The sequence below is a fragment of the Triturus cristatus genome, chromosome 8 (assembly GCF_964204655.1).
Source record: "Triturus cristatus chromosome 8, aTriCri1.1, whole genome shotgun sequence".
In the NCBI taxonomy this organism is placed as follows: domain Eukaryota; kingdom Metazoa; phylum Chordata; class Amphibia; order Caudata; family Salamandridae; genus Triturus; species Triturus cristatus.
The window spans coordinates 947,760,403-947,777,930 of record NC_140591.1 but is presented as its reverse complement, the minus strand read 5'-3'; the positions used below and the strand labels follow the sequence as shown (position 1 = coordinate 947,777,930).

Here is a 17,528-nt window from a genome sequence, read left to right as displayed (position 1 = left end):
GCAGAAGAGAGCTATTGACGGTGCCAAAGGGAGGAAGAAGAGTGCGTACTTGGCGCAACTCTAGAAGTAGACCAGACAGGACCTTTTGTGGATGGGAGGGTTAATGATGAAAACATTACTTTCCTAGTGGATACTGGTGCTACTCGATCAACTGTTAGATCAGCTGATGTTAAGAATCTTCCTCTCTCGGATGAAACGATCCAAGTAGTTGGTGTGCCCAACAGGCAAATTAAGACCTATCTTACAGAACCAGTGAAAGTCAGTATAGGGAAATTTTCAGAAATGCACCGCTTTGTGGTGTGAGACACCAGTCCTGTGAATTTATTAGGTAGGGACCTGTTGTGCAAAATGAATTGCACTATATTTTGTACTCCGGATGGAATAGCTTTTGAAACACCAGATGATGATGTATTGTATAAGATGACCCTAGCTAACAGGGAAAGTGAAGTTACTGAAACATATGCTGTATTCAACACTGATGAATTACCAAAAGAACTGAGAAACTCTGTAAAAGCAGAGGTTTGGGATTTCACTGGAGAAGATGTAGGATTGATGAGAAATGTAGATCCAGTTAAAATAACTGTAAAAGAAGGAGTAACGTATCCAAATGTTCCACAGTACAGATTGACACCTGAAATAATTGAAGGTGTAACTCCTATAATAGAGAAAATGATCAGACAAGGAATCTTGAGAGAAATAATGAGTAGTCCATGTAATTCACCGATAATGGGACTGAAAAAGCCTAATGGGAAATTCAGGATAGTGCAAGATTTGAGAAAGGTGAATAAAATCGTGGTATCATGTTGTCCCATTGTACCAAATCCATCAGTGATTTTATATCAGATTCCCCATGATGCAGAATGGTACACAGTAATTGATCTGTGTCATGCTTTCTTTTCCATCCCATTGCACCATGACAGTCAGCAAATTTTTGCATTTCGTTTTGGTGAGCGTATTTTGGCATGGTGCCGAATCCCACAGGAGTATACAGAGAGCCCCTCAATATTCAATCAGTTGTTAAAGAGATCTTTGGAGAGTCTAGAAATGCCAGAAAATTCTGTACTGGTACAATATATTGACGACCTTTTGGTGGCGTCAAAAACACGTGAAGCCTGTGAGGTAGATACAATAGCCTTACTGAATCATTTGGCAGATGGAGGACTCAAAGTGTCACCTGCAAAACTACAGTTTTGTAAAAAGGAAGTGCAGTATCTGGGACACAACATTGAGAAAGGACTAAGGAAAATAACAATAGACAGAATCAGAATAATAAAAGGAATGAGAGCTCCCATGACTCACAGAGAAGTAAGAATGTTTTTGGGAATGGTAAGGTACTGCCGTCAGTGGATAGGGAACTTCTCCTTGATTGCAAAGCCTTTGGTGCGATTGACGAGAAGTGATATAAAAGATCCCCTTGAATTAAGCAGAGAAGAATTGGCCGCATTTAGACAATTGAGAGATGGTTTGTGTGAAGCACCTGCATTAGGCATGCCTGACTATGAAAAGGAATTTGAGTTGTACTGCAGTGAGAGAAATGGATGTGCACTTTCTGTGTTGACCCAGAAACATGGAAAATTGAGAAGACCAATTGCATATTTTTCATCAATGCTAGATCCAGTAGCTGTAGGTTTACCTGGATGTCTGAAAGCAGTGGCTGCAACATGTCGGAGTTTGGAGCAGAGTGAAGGAATTGTGACGGGTTATCCATTGAAAGTGTTTGTGCCCCATGATGTAGAAATTCTGTTGACAAGGAGTCGTACTCAGTATATGACACACAGTCGGCTGACTAAGTATGGAAAGGACATATTAGGAGCAACTAATGTGAGTCTTACAAGATGTGTGAATGTGAATCCCGCAACATTGTTGCCTGATAATGAGATTGTGGAGGTAAGAGATGAAGTTGATCATGATTGTTTGGATGTACTTGATTTTTGTACCAAACCACGACCAGACATAAAAGATGTACCTTTGCCAGAAAGTGATTTTGTGATGTTCGTTGATGGGTCATGTTTGAGAACAGATGAAGGAGTGCTGAGTGCAGCGTATGCAGTATGCACAGTTGCAGCAGTAATTGAAGCCTCATATTTGAAAGGGGTGAAATCAGCCCAGGTAGCTGAACTTGTGGCTTTGACTAGAGCATGCAAGATTGGGAAGAGTGTGAGAGTGACTGTGATAACTGACAGCCAGTATGGCTTCGGAGTCGTCCACGACTTCGGCCAACTATGGCTGCAAAGAGGTTTCCTGACCTCGAGTGGAACTCCCATTAAGAATGCAGAAGTGGTTGGAAAGTTGCTTGAGGCGATACAGCTGCCTAAACAATTGGCTGTTGTAAAATGTGCTGCACATAGTCAAGGTGGTGATTATATTGCCACTGGGAACAGGTACGCCAATGACATGGCGCAGTATTGTGCACGAAATCAGAATTCGGTCAATCGGGCTATAGAAAGAGAAATGTCTTCTTGCTCATTGATGTTCACTAACATTGTGGGAACTTGGGAAGAGGTAAAACAATTGCAGGATGAGGCAGGAGATGAGGAAATGAGACAGTGGGTAAAAGCAGGATGTGCCCCAAGGGAAAAGGATCATGTGTGGGTCTATAGAGATGGAAGACCAGTTATGCCTGATAGCATGATGTCTACCATGGCACGGATGTATCATGGCCAGGGACATATTGGACGGGATGCTATGATCAGGTCATTTAAACAGACCTGGTACAATGCAAAATTCAGACTTGTGGCAGAAAGTCTTTGTCAGAGATGCTTAATATGTCAGCAGTACAATCCTGGCAGGAAGACAGTAGTGAGTCTGGGAACAATAGGTCGAGAAGGAGGGCCTTTCACCAGAATGCAAGTAGATTTCATTGAGATGCCTCCCTGTAACAGATTGAGGTATGTTTGGTAGTGGTCTGCCTATTCTCCAGATTGGTGGAAGCATTCCCAACAAGAAGAAATGATGGGTTGACAGTAGCCAAGCAACTGCTGACAGAATTCATCTCCAGGTTCGGGTTCCCAGTGACAATTGAGTCAGACCGAGGAGGCCATTTCCATAATGAGATTGTAGGATTAATTTGTGAAGCATTGAATGTACAACAAAAACTACATTGTGCCTACCGACCAGAGGCTTCTGGTGTGGTTGAACAGATGAATGCTACTATCAAAAATAGAATAAGGAAAATGTGTTTGGCCACAGGTATGAAATGGCCTGATGTCTTGCCTCTTGTACTCATGACAATTAGGGCCATTCCAAACAGAACCACAGGATTAAGTCCTCATGAAATAATCATGGGACGTGCAATGAGACATGTGTTTATATCAGTCAACAAGCTGATGACAATTTCTGATGACATGGTGTTGGAATACTGTAAAGGCCTGGCTGACACAGTTCATTCTGCGTTTCATCAGGTTGGACCAGATGCCAACACACTTGAAAAGAAGCAAGCCCATGATCTGAGCCCAGGTGATTGGGTAAGGATAAAAGTCCACAGAAGTAGAAATTGTCTGGTTCCAAGGTGGGGAAAACCACGACAAGTAATTTTGACCACGACAACAGCTGTGAAGTGTGCTGGACTGAAAAACTGGATCCATGCCAGTCATACATTGAGAATTCCAAATCCAGTGGACAGCACAGGAAAAGAATACTTTGATGAATCAGAATCAAGCACTGAATCAGATGACGAAGGATCAAAGACACAAGAAAACTCTGAAAGGGGGGAAACAGAACAAAGATCAGCTTTGGTCCCCAGAAATGTCGCTCTGAGAAGAAGATTGCAGATTTCCGAATCTAGTGATTCTGGAAACGAGCAAGAAGCGCAGGGTTCCAAGAAGGAACACAGGAAGAAAAGAGGAAAGAGTACTGAAGACGCGACAAAAGAAATTCGTGAAAAAGAAGTACCAAATGAGAGACTGAGAGAAATTCCACCTGAAGTAACAAATCTAAGTGAACAAGGGACAGGTACAGAGAGAGAGGGACAGATTTCTGCGGAAGACCCCCGAGGAGGTGTAGGGAACTGCAACATCGAGTTAGGTGAAGGGATTAGTAGCCAGCAGGAAGATTGTGTGCCGGAGACCCGAGGAGGGACAGAAGTAGGGAAAACAAAACAAGTGGTGGAAGAAGAAGTTGCTGAAAAGACAAAGCAAGTTGAGACAGAGTCTGAAGAGAGTCAAAATGAAATACCTGAAGGTTGAGTTCTAAGAAAGAGAGCTTGGAGGAATGAAAAGAATGACAAAGGAAGTAAAGTAAAAAGAGTGGCAAGAGATGATGTTTGGCCCAATAAAATAAGGAAACTGAGATATCGATTGACAAGAGTGAATTCACCGAGAGCTGAACAGGTGAATGAAGTGACAAGTCAAGAAAAATCAAAAGAAGACGAATTAACTGAAGACAAAGAGAGTAGAAGAACAAGGAAACCTAACCAGAAGTATAAGTCACCAGAATGGACGTACGTGGCTCTGCCTGAACAGGGAGAAGAGGCAGATAGTCAAGGAAATCCAGAGGAGGCTGTACTGAAAGTGGTTGAGGATGAAATAGAATCGGAAATCCTGAGAGTTCTCTTGTCCGACATTGGAGAAGAAGAAACGGAAGTTCAGGAAATTCCATATTTGGAAGACGAGAGGAGAGTGAAGAACGATGAGATGCCAAACTGAATAAGTTAAGAAACTATTGATGAAAGAAAACAAGATATTAAATTAAAATAGTGACTGGCAGAACCAAATAGGTGTTAGAACCTTAGGTTAGAAAAACTAGTTGTGAAGTAAAAGAGGCTAAGTCAAAAGACACGGTCAATTTTAACAAGATGGCTAACATAGAAAGTAGTAAAGGTAGATGTACATTCATGAAAAGATGGTGTAAAATGTGTTGTTGTTGTACAGGATTATTAATGCTTTTATGGAGCATCCTTGCTCTTGTTATTTCCTTTAAGGCTACTATAGACACCTTAGAAGGACATAGTGAGAATAAAACTAATATAGGGAAGATTTCAAAAGTAGTTCCAACTAGAATAGATAAAAATTATTTGCATAAGAAAGGTCAATAACAGATTTTTCTAATAATGTGTTTCCAAAATTATTGTATGAATATGTAAAGACAATGGACGTACGGGACTGCTAAGTATGTATGCAGTTACCTGCATCTGTTTCTAAAGGAGTGACATATCATCACCTTCCAGCAACGTATGGAATAACATGTAGTGTAATAGCTAGTTTGTTTTATGAGACAGGGAAATTAGAATATTATTTTTCAGATGTAGATAAAATTTTTGCGCAAGTGCCTTCTTATAATAAATTAAACAAAGTAAAACCTGCTAAGGTATTAGGTGAATTTTTCTTAGAAACTAAGGAACTAACATTAGAGTATATTTTTAGAAACAATCTGACATGCAGTTTGAAGAAGGAGGAAAAGACATTCCTAGACATGGTTGAGAAAAGGAGATTGAAAATGCAAAAGAAAGCAGCAGAAGGGAAAGTGGAGAAAACAATCTGGGATATAGAGAAAGAAAAACATTTGAAAGGAGAAGCTAGTCCAACTATAGCTTTAGACTGGCCTCAGAAAGGGAAATTTTGCATTCGAAGGAATCAAACGGCGTATGATAATTATTTTCTAGGTAATAGTGAGTGCCATGATACATATCGAATCATGGGTTGATGGGGATTCAAAGGTGGAAGAGATCCAGTCTTTCCTGGATTATATTTTATTTGTGGGAATAGGGCATATTATCATTTGCCAGACCATTGGTATGGCACATGTTACGTAGGCCTGGTCTTTCCAAAAAATTTTCATATGGATAGAGGAGAAGATGGTGTACATAGCTTAAGTAATAATTTAGCCAGAACCAAGAGAGAATCTTGGGAAGAAATTGTAGGTGATATTTTTCAGGCATTGATACCAGCAGTGGGAATAACTCTGAATAAAAAACAAAATTAGAAAGTTGTCAACTGTAGTGGATCGCTTGTCAACAAGCACCGCTGGAGGATTTTTATTGGTTAATACTGAAATGGATGCCATGCGTGCTATGGTAATGCAAAATCGACTTGCCCTTGATATTTTATTGGCAAAAGAGGGTGGAGTCTGTGGAATGCTGAAAGTTCAACATTGTTGTACTTACATTCCTGACGAAAGCAAAGATCTGAAAACTTATATTAAGAATATTATTGAATTGCCTGATGAACTTGCACCACTGGAGGTTGAAAGTGTTTGGGATAGAATTGGAAAGAAAATAGCTGCTATTAAGAATTTCTTAGTAAAAATAGGTAGTACACTTATAGGTAAAATATTGTTTCCATTAACATGTGTAATCTGCATAGTTTTAATGATAAGATTATTTTGTATGTGCTGTAGAAACAAGAAAAATAAGAAAAGAATAAAAAGAGAAAATTCAAAAAGAAAAGATAAGAAACAAGATAGAGATTTGGAAGAGATAACATTAGAAGAATGGAAGGAGAGTATTTATAAAACTGCAAAAAGAGAAGAAATGGGTGAAACTGAATTATGATTATGAGCAAGAAAACATTTTAAAAGATTCCGTAAAGACAGAACAAAATTTTGGGTGGTGTGGTGATAAAATCACCAAAGGGGGGATTGCTGGAGCGGGTTATGCAAAATTTTGTATACCCACCCCATTTTGCATGTCATTTTATTAATTAGATTAATTAATAAATTATAAACGTACTAATGGTTTGGAGTGATATGAAAATAACTAACCAACCTTATTAATGACCGAAATACACGTGGGATTTGCATCTGCATGGCCTAATTAATGACGTGAACTAAATTCCGTACGCATATTAATGATAGATTAATAGAATGTTGCATGATATATGTTGCTTTAGTGATGTAAATTGTGATTCGTGCTTTATAATGTGAGTATAACCTGCAATGAGTGTTGCTTTTGCTAGATAAATACATACACATATGGGTATTAGCGAGGGAATAACATTTTAATAGTCATTTCTATGTATTAATTACGTTTTTGTGTTTCTTTGCTTAAGTTGTCCATTTTGGCCTGCCAAAAGATGGCTGACTTTGGTGCCTAACCCGACTGCCAACGCTGAACAAGGCTTGGGTGAAGTGCGCCTGCGCTGACAAGATACACAGTGGCCTTCCTGTGACCCTAACTCGACTGTGCCCCTCAAAGACGCTCTGGGCTGCAAGCCAGATGCCCTGAAAGAAACAATAAAAGATACTTTGGACCGGGAAAATTATGAACTACATCTAAAGAGACATTTAGCGCATGGGAACCCTGTTGAACAAATTTGACTGACCAATCAGAGACATTCTAAAATAATATTCGATACTTTTGGAATGTGATTTTACTATAAATTATGGTAGAATAGAGAGGTGATTAGAGTCGTTGGATCGCGCTTTTCGATTTCCTGATGATATGCTGACGGAGAGGACGGTGACACTGCAGGACAGCTGTTAGCCTAAATCTCTGACGGACTGAATTAATGCCCAAATTCCTGATGAACTTAATCTGCTAAATTGATGGGCATACTACCAGATTTGACATAGAGGACGATATTAGCCAGAATAGGTAAATATGAATGGCAACTTGATCAAATGAATGATTTAATCTGCAATATTAATATAAATATGGATTTGAACATCTACAGAAATTAGTCGGGTTGTTTATTCATTGAAATGTGTTAATGTAAAGGTTAATTAGAGAATTAGGATTTCACTAAAACTACAACTAACAGATCCGTCCCAGTTAGGAGGATAATACCAAATGTGGAATATAGGGCCTAATGAGTATTAGAAGGGTTTGTAGGTGTGTTGCTCATTAGGGTAAAGTGGTATCTTCCTCCCTCATTATTCAGCGCTTAGAAAGATAAATCGCCTCTCGCACGGACTAATGGTAAGTGTGCGTTGGTGTTATGGGCCCCACCAGCGAATGTATAGATAGTGTGTGTGTGTGAGATCTTGTAGTCCGTGGCAGTAGAAAGGGATTTTGCACTCTGCGCTGGATCAGCCCCATTTGTGATGCAGCTTTGATGTTGACTGACTCTACACTAGCTGCTCCTACCTACCATGTTTTCCTTGTTATGTTTATTATTTCTCAGCTTATTACATATTTGATCGGTTTGTTTTGAAAAACACAATACAAATATATTTTTAAAAACCTATCAAAGGGCGTATGCAACCTCACATCCTGTGAAATAATGTATTGGGGTAATAGGAGGTCTGATGTGAATTTTACTATCCCGGGTATTTTGGCCAATCGATGTCTGTAGCCACCAGACTGACCATATGGGACTACAGAATAGACGAATGATTAGTTGAACAATTTACTTTAAAATGATGTGGGTTTTAAACGCCCCTCTTGAAGGCCTCCTATATTTTAGTGCGTTGGTATACGTTTATTCAAAATCGGCGCTAACGCTCTCTTCTCCCCGCAGGCGGGTCTGTAAGGCAGCACGATAAGGCTGCGTCAGCCACCCTGTCACGGACCGCCTGCTTCACCCCGCCCCGGTCCCAGAAGCTCGCGGATCTCCTCCCACCTCTCCGGCGACGCTGAAAGACCGCGAGAGGCGGGACAGCAGCCAGCACTGCATTATGGAGGCGCGCAGACGTTACCCGGTGGCTTGTTCTGCCATCACCCTCTGCCTACTGCTGTTGGTCTACGGTGTCGTTGCTGAAGAGGAGAAACCGCCGCAAAGCAGGACGAACCGGGTGGACGAGGAGTGCCACTTCTATGCCGGGGGTCAGGTGTACCCAGGAGAGGCCACCCGAGTTCCAGTTTCAGATCATTCCCTGCACCTCAGCAAGGCAAAGAGTAAGTGGAACCCCCTCAGCCTCCTGTGCGTGAGGCATCTCAGGCGGTGTCCATAATGCAGTAGGGCCGATAGCAGGAAAGTCACGGGAGGAGCTCACTAAAGACTTAGGGGCGTATTTACAAGCCCCTTACGCCGCCAGTACGCTACTATTTCCCATGTTAAAAGTGACGCACCGACGGCGCATTGGGCTTGTAAATAAGCTCTTTAATGAGAAGCTCCGCTCTGACCGCTTTGGTTGGAGCTGCCGGAACTGCGTCCAGGGCTGTCCCGGCAACCCGCGACGCCTGTCATCCCTCATATAAGAGCTCGTTCTATAACGTGCTAAACGTTCTTCGGTGTTTATTGTCCAGAAGTCTTGTCCTTCACATCATAGTTTCCTCGCCTTAAATACCATAAGTTCAGTCTTCCCTAGGGTCTCACACAACGCGAGCATGAAATCCCTCTGGGCTGCCTATGTTTATGCTGGTTATTTAAATCACTGCCTCGCACTGGTTTTGAAATAACTCCTTTGTTCCCACGGCACTGTCTCCCGGGAAATGTGTATATTTGAATTGAAAAGCATATTTTTCTCTGGTTAAATGTGTTACTTGCGGTGCTTCGTTTACTGCTGGAGGGGAGAACGTTACATGACCACTTTATTAGCGTTGAGAATCCTTGTCTAGCATACACGCTCCACGCTTAAACAATTGTTTACTTTACTGAAATTAAAGTAAACAAAAGGATAGTTCAAATATAACCTCGTGTGGGTGTAGTTTTTTTTAACAGAATAATACCATAAATCTACCAAACGATGTTGCTGACCGACATGGAGCCTTCTAAAGAGGTTGCATTTGGGGGATATCCGCAGTACACTTAGTTTTTCTACTGTTGAGTCCGCTATTAGATATAGTGCAGTGAACAACCGGAGCGTTTTTTGAAAATATGATCACCAGCTCTTGAAAAGGACACGTCAGGCAAAGCTCATTGGTCTGAGGCGGGTTGTGTTTATCGCTGTAAGAGCAGCCAAACTGTTCCAGTTAGCTAATGGCTATTAAGATAATGGTACACGTGTAACAAACCCCACTCCGAATTTAAATTCTCAGCTGCAAGCGCTTTGGAGTTTCTCACCACGTGCACTGTTTTTGTTGGTAGCTGGTAGTTGTGTGTGTGTGTGTGTGGTGTTTTTTTTTTTTTTTTTTTTTTTTTTTTTTAGCAATTCTTTGTGTAGGTTTATTTGTCTTAACTTAAACGTGCATTGACAGTCTATTTAGTAAGTGACATTGCTTCCGCATTAATTGTTAAACATTTCCAAATGTGTGAATACTTGGATGAATGAGTGATTTAAATCTAGTGCTCCCTCAGTGCCCGACTGTTTCGACTGAGCCCTAGTAACAGCAAATGCACTGGCAGAGATTGCCATCATCTCTGCATGTGTCCTGAACTCCTCTTCAGACCATGCTGAAGTTTCTAAATCATTGGCCAAAAGACAGTCCACATGTAGGTCTAAGTAAACCACAGCTCTTTTAGGGACAGTTGCCCCTCCCCAGATGAGATTAACAACTGCCAAGGAATGATCAGTCCTGACATTTCTTCCATTGGTCACTTGGTAAAATTGACCAAGTATGATTTGATCAGGAGACACAAGTTTCTGTGTCACCATTGTTGTGACACTGGCCCCTGTGTATGAATGAATGTATCTTTTTATTGCATAATTACTTAAAATCGTTGCAAGTAGCGTCACAGTATAAAAATGTGGCAATTAAAATTGGACTCGCCTCTTGTAAGCAAGAATTTAACCCTAAAATATGTGGCCTAAAATTTGGCAGCACCCCTTTAATAATCAATGACTGAGCAAATAGTCTACTTGATACATCACAATGTGTCCTAGGCCCTGGTACTCAAACTTTGGGGGGGGGGGGGGGAAATCTCGCTGTTCATACCCCTCTATGCCCGCCTGCAGTTGCCAGATTATGTTCTGCGGCCTCCAGACCTCTTACTGACCCGGCTTTACCAGGCTCGACCCACGTGTCAAGTTCGGAATCTCAACAGTTTTGGCCACAAGTTTGCATCTGACTTATTTTCATTTAAGTCCCTTCGAGCCATACTCATGAATTTGGCATGATCTAAAACCTGTTCTGTCCATGGGGTCCTCCTACTGCTTTGGCACCCAGGCTTCCTCGTGTAGATTTCTGCCGTATGTGTTAGCCAGGCTTCCGCAGTAACTAAGTTTCGCCTGTCCGTATTTTCGTTTTCCATCTTAGCTATATATTCCCAGAATTGCTTCCGTTTTATGTATTTGCACAAATCCAATATCTTGATCCATTCCTTCTCAATCGTCAGGACTTTTTTTTTTTCTCCATTTTATGTGTTTATGCTTCCTATGGGCTGATTTATAGGCACTCTGCCCCCGGGGTGCCAGTTTTTTGATATGCCTGTTTCGCCTGTCTGAGAGTGCGGGTACTGTCCTAAAGTCCTTTGTTTCATTTCTGGATTTGTTCGGAGTTCCCCCGCAATCTTGTGGACTGTCTTCCTTGCCCCAGTTAACAGGACCGCATGCAGCTCTTCAATCCAGGTTGCCCAATTCTGGATAGATTAAATGGGAGACATGCTGTGTCCCGTCCGTATTGATCCCTGATTCCAAGACTCCCAATTTTTATCAGTAAATTGGTTCCATCTAATCCTCTTCAATAATTTGTACTCCTCCAACCCTCCTGTGTAGCTTATGGTTTCCAGTTCTTCTCAACGTTCACATTGAAGATTAAATTCTGTTATGAGCTCTGCGTGGTCGCTTGTATCATGTTGGTATGTCCAAAAGCCTAGGATCCCGTGTCTCATGCTTTTCCTGATGAAGGTATAAATCGATTGTTGTTTGATTGTTAAAGGGGAAAAAGTTTGACTCCCTAGGATTATGTTGCTAAGTCCAGGTCTGAGCTGAATTTAATTAGAAATAGCTGAGGAAGTTCTTAAATGCTCTTACAGCAGGTTAGTCTTATTTGTTGTCCGGACTCAGGTGGTGGATGTTGAAATCCCAGTGATAATCAAGTCCACGTGGGCGTATTCACAAAGCACTTTCTCTAAAATGGCAATGGTCTGTTTAGTAATTGCTGGTTTCGGGATGCCATTGAGATATACATTGATGATTTAAATAACATTTTTGGATTTGCCATTGAGTAGGCCTTGCACTGTACCGCATCCAGCGGTTTACTGATCTATTTATTGGAGACTTCTATTGCTGGTTGCAGGAAGGTAGGATCCGTCTGCATGTTTCCCTACTTTTTGCCTGGTACTAAGCTGTTTTTTAGCTAATCTGACTGGGATCCTACTAATCGGGACACCAGTCAGTCTGCTTTCTCCCTAAACTGTTATGTTATGTACTTGGGTACGCTCCAGATTGGATACTGGGGTACCCTTGTCAGTCCTTAGTATATGGTACCCAGGGCGTAGGTACCCCAGAGGCCTCCCTTGGGCTGAAGCATGTATTGTGCCACCCGTGAGAGGCCATGCAAAAAATGAACCTACAGGCCTGCCATTGCAGCCTGCATAAGTTGGTGCATGCACCACTTACTTAAGATATAGGTTTACTATATCTAAGGGTCACTGCACATAAAACCTATAAGTCACCCCTCTAGCAGGCCTTTACAATACTGAGGGCAGGGTACTTGGTTTTCAGTGAGAGGGTGCCACTGTATGAGCAGAACACCCCTGCAGCCTTAGGAGTCCATTCTCCTGGGTTGTCAGTGAGGTAGCCATTTGCGACATAAAGAGTGGCATTAAGCGACTGTGTGATGACCAACTCTAAAACGGCTGAAACAAACCCTATTGTGTTTGGTGTCAAACATGTTGGAATCATACCCCTACACCGGTAACCAGTGTGGGAGGTATGATTCCACCCTCAGAAGCGAGCTTCGAGGGGTCCCTGGTGATCCCGGTACCAGCCTTCTAGTCCTGGACAGCACAAAATGGTTGCTGCCGACCAGAGACACATTTCTGCCCTCCTGCTGCTGAGCCAAGCTTGAGCAGGGGAAGGCAGAACAATAGGCATCCTGTCGCCGGGAGGTGTGATCACCTCCCAGACAGGATTTAGTGCATTAGGGCTGGGTGGGTGCGCTTGCAAGCGACAAAGTCTGCGTGAGTGGCACATTTGGTGTGCCTGTGCATAGTCCAGCTCAAACCAGTCCTGGGAGCCGTTGGCTCCCTCTCTGGCGCAAAACTGGACAAAGGAAATGGGAGTAACTTCCCCACTGTCCAGACTCTCCCCTGGGAGGGTCCCCTAAATCTTGCCAACCCACTTCCGTGGGTACATAAGGGCTTACCTGGCTGTAGGACCTTCGATTCGACCTGGACACGATTCTGAACCAGAAACCACTGAACTTTGACCGTCTGGACTTCTTTTGGCCCCGACTTCGCCTCCCTCTCAGTCTGAAGCATCGTCTCTGCCCGTCCACCGTACAGGATCCGTGCAGGACCTGTGGAGCATCAAGGACAACCAAAGATATCTCCCTTGGAGTGAAGGAGTCACTCCCCTGCATTCACAGGCACTGCAACTCTGCTGTCCGGTCTGCTGACCCTGAGCTCCTATGGACTCCGAAGGCTTCAGCAACACAGGAGGTGGGTTTCTATGTCCCTCGAGTTCCAAGCTGCCCTCTCACCAAGTTTGAGGTCCGAATCCCTCGTGGGCACTGCGTTCATTTGCAAGTGCATTTCCTGAACAAGTTCATTGGGTTGCAAGTGCATTTTCTGAACAAGTTCCTTGGGCTCTGAGTAGCCCCAACCTCTGGCACCATTTCCTACCAAGAATTTCCACCTCCTTGCATCGAGTGCTATGTCCAGGACACATTGTTTGGGGTCAAGGGCAACAAGTCTTCATGATTATCTTGTCTTTGGGACAAGTAGGCCCAACCCCTTGCATCACAAACCCTTTGGCTGCCAGTTTACAGTACTGGTGTTCAAACTTGTATTTGTGGTTCATTAATGCAAAGCCTTTATTTTAAGGGTGAGCGCTCTAAGTAAATGTTGTAAGCTCTGACTGCACTACTGACAGTGGTTCCTGTATAAAAATGTGTACGCACTCTTTCAAAGTTTGGCAATATGAGGCTATGTATAATGCTCCCAGAATCCTCTCTGATTTAATGCAAATATTTGCAGAATCTTGAAAGCAAGATTCATGATTCTTTGTTTTCAAAATAAAATTTTCATAAAAAAAACTAAAGCATGAAAAAACATTTTAGCTAAACTACTGTAAAATGTCTGCTACAATTTCTTTGTAGTATCGTTAGTAACCTGTGTTGATGCATTCTAGTATTTCCCAAAAATATTCATTATGGAAAATCAGTGTAACCAGTTTCAATAAGATTATGGGAAACAAAAATAAACAAGCATTGGAAAAGCCAGTAGGTCTGAAATTGGTGGTCAGCTTTTTAGTTTTGTCAATGTGTGACTTGTTTTGGCATGTTTTTTTTACAACCTCATTGGTGTGGGAGTTGCCGGGCCTTCACTATTATAACAAACATTGGCAAAAGCAAAAATTGTTTTTGGGCTCAAAGCGCACACTGCCACAAAAGTTACTGGCACGGAACAAAACTACTTTGTGTGCCGATATGCTCCTTGTGAAAGAGCAGAATGGTGCCACTCACAGTGAAGCTAGCTGATACAGAGAGAGAGAGAGACACAGAATTTTAATAAACGCAAAAGTTCATGGTCCACGCCAGACCAAATTAGGGGCCCAATTATTAAAGAGAGTCTCAAAAGTGCACCCATGGTATATGTCCTTGCATAAAGGGAAGCTATACAGCTTTCAATAATTCCCAAGAATTTATAGAAGTAGAACTAGTATAGTACTTCTAGAAAATATTTGAACTGCATTTTAGCAGGAGCAATTATGCACGTGTAGATTAGCTCATGCGAAAATCTGTGTGTTTGCAAGATCACTTTTCCCTCATCAACTTTTTTTCCCCAACCCTGGAAGAAGGTTAACGTCTTCCATTGTCAGGAGTAAATTTCTCAGTATGGGAAAATATATTAGAGAAGAGTTGTTGAAACCTTTAAAACAATTAAGTTAGTAGGTTTGCACAGATTCAAAAGGGCATTCTAACCCTGTAACTATTGCTTACCACTTCCTTCAGCACCAGTATGTAGATCTGCGAAAACGTGCCAACATAAGGGGAGTGCAAGTATTCAAGCACTACTATGGTATGAGCCCTGGCATAATCGGAGAGGCTATATCGGAGCTCTTATATAATGAGATTGCTGCCATAATTTGTCCCCACACTACATGGCACCAAAGGGAAAAATGTATTTTGTTACAGGACAAATAGTTTTACGAAGCAACTTGCCCCATGGACAAGTAGATATTTTATTAAATTCCACACCCCTGCCTGACTTCCCTTGCTGTGGTGAGTCTCCTGGACCTTGCTGGTCCTAACCGTATCCATCCATGACCTTCTGCGTGGGTTGCTGTTGCCAAGGCTTGTTGGTGCTCTTGCCGGACACCCACCCCTCAGCACCCTTCGTGGGACAGTTCATATCTGGCTCCTGGTCGTCCTCGATGTCTCCTGGTCTCCGCAGCTACAGAGTCAAGGACTCCATCAACGCACCTGAAGCACCCGTAATCGGTGGGCATTAGTCTACTTAGCCCCTAGTCACTCCTGAGTGACCCAGACTCTGTTCCCTCTACTTTCAGGTACTCTTCGACAAGAATTCACCTTTGGATTACAACAGACACTTTTCTTTTTTCCAGCAGCGGCTCTTCTTCGAAGTCCTCCATTGGGTTCGACGGCGGTTTCCGATGCCACTTCAAACCTATGCACCTTGCTTCCCTGGAATACGTAACTTGGGTGGCTCTCCAACCTCCTATCTTCCACGGGTTTCTATGAAGTCTACTGGGAAGGTTCCTTAAACTCTAAAACTTCAACTGCTACTTCCTCATTGAATTGTACGGAGCACGCGGTCGTGTTCCCACACTGCACCCGTCCTCTGTGGGGTCCCTATCTACTTGCCTTGGGTGGTTCCTTGGAGTCCCAGCAATTCTATGACCTCTCGACACTGTCTTAACTCGAATCGTGGTTCTTATACCCCTTTCTTAGTATATGGTTTGGTTTCCCCTCCCCCGCCTCCCCTGGGGCCCTCTGTGTATTAGTGCGATTTTACTTTCATTTCTGTGCTTAAGTATTGAGTGCTTTGTGATTATCTCCGTGTCGGAGATACTGTCATACTAGAGTGTTATATCAATAAATACATCTTTTTATAATTACTGTGTGGTTCTCCTTTCATTTAAACAATACTATAAGATTTTATTCTGGTAAAACAAGCTGCTTAACATTCCTTCAAGACTAAGCCTGAAGGCTGCTCTCCACAGCTACTACTTGGATAGTTTTCTAAGTTTATCTTTGACCTCTTAAATCACCATAAAGGTTGTTTGGACTGGTGCAAGGTGCCCACTTTAATTAGTGGACAGCATATACAAGGCCAACTACTCACACGCGTCTATACCCAGGGCTCTCATTTGTCTTGAGCTCCTGCCAGTCACCACTTGAGTGGGCCTGTGGACATATTTTGGGCTCCTCCTGGCCACCACTTAGGCTGGCCTAGACTCTGTTCTGTCTGGATTTTGGACGGAGGTTTGAACCACACCCCATCTTCCTCGGAGAACGTTAATTCGTGGACTTGTGTATCCCTCGTGTGGGCCTTTTTTCTGTATTTTAAAAATTAGAAAGAGCTTTATACTGGTAAAATCTTCATTCTTGGCAATTTTCTTTTCTGTCGTGAGGTGTTGCTCCTGGCTCCTTTGTGCTTGAGTTTGCCTCGTCATTTTTTGTCTTTTCTTTAGTCGTTTCTTCTCACGTTTTGACAGAGGTTTGTTGTCCTTGCTTGTGTTGTTAGTGCTCCCAGTCCTGTGGTTCTCTTCAGTCGTACCCATCTGTCGGTGCCGGTTGGTAATATTACTGGTGTTGGTAGTGTTGGGGCTACTGATTCTATTTGCCCTGTCCATTTTTGTCTTGCATGCACTCTGTTGAATAATATCTGTTGCTTGGTCCTCAACTAAGCTTGCTTCTTTCCTTCAGCTCGTTGGTCTTGATTGCATCTCGTGTGCCTTGTTACTTACAGACGTTACCTCTATTTCAATGTTAATTTCTGGATTTGTTTTGAGTCCATTGTTTGAATTCAGATTTTTCAGATCTATACTCAATGCTGTCAAGACTTGCAGCAGAGTTGAAAACTTCTCCACGATGGCTCTACAGTGGCAGTCCATTTACGTTGGCTCATTTTTCCAGCTTGGTGCTTATGTTTGCAATGGCCAAAGCTATGGTTTGCATTGGGTCCATTTGGACCTCTGATTTATGTGGCTGCCAGTTAAGGGCATTCGTGGCTGCTGCAAGTGTGTCGTTGATCGAGAACAACAGGTTGCCTTGGTCTTTAAGCCGGTCCTGGCTTGTTTCTATACTCTCCTCCTAATGAGTTTCGGGTAACCTGTCTGTTGTATCCCTCCTGCTGGACGACCTCGGTCCTTAATGTTGATCTTAATGGTATGCCCATACCTTGAGACTGCCTCTATATGAGTCCTCCATCCCCTTAAGTGCTGGTTTGGGTAGATTCCAATACGATGTGGTCACCAGCTACATCTACTGCTTTGGCTCGTGTTTGTCGCAGGTGCCCTGTTGCCTGTCAGTTGGAAGGATCTGGAAAACGACATCTTTAAGATTGACTCGCTGAATAACACACTCCATGCAAGGCGTGGCTGTCAAACCTGAGGAAAGTTCTATCACACTGTTGTCTTCTGCG

The 17,528-nt window shown here is 42.7% G+C and overlaps 1 protein-coding gene across 2 annotated transcripts in view; it reads left to right on the top strand.

Moving 5' to 3' along the window:
- The first annotated feature begins 8,386 nt into the window (after positions 1 to 8,386).
- The window catches only part of PRDX4 (peroxiredoxin 4), an 89,656-nt gene continuing 80,514 nt past the window's right edge, over positions 8,387 to 17,528 (top strand). For both annotated transcript variants that reach the window (XM_085622472.1, XM_085622473.1), the window contains exon 1: positions 8,387 to 8,770. In XM_085622472.1, coding sequence (XP_085478598.1) covers positions 8,551 to 8,770 — 220 coding nt within the window. In that variant the 5' untranslated portion in view covers positions 8,387 to 8,550. The remainder of the gene's footprint in view (positions 8,771 to 17,528) is intronic.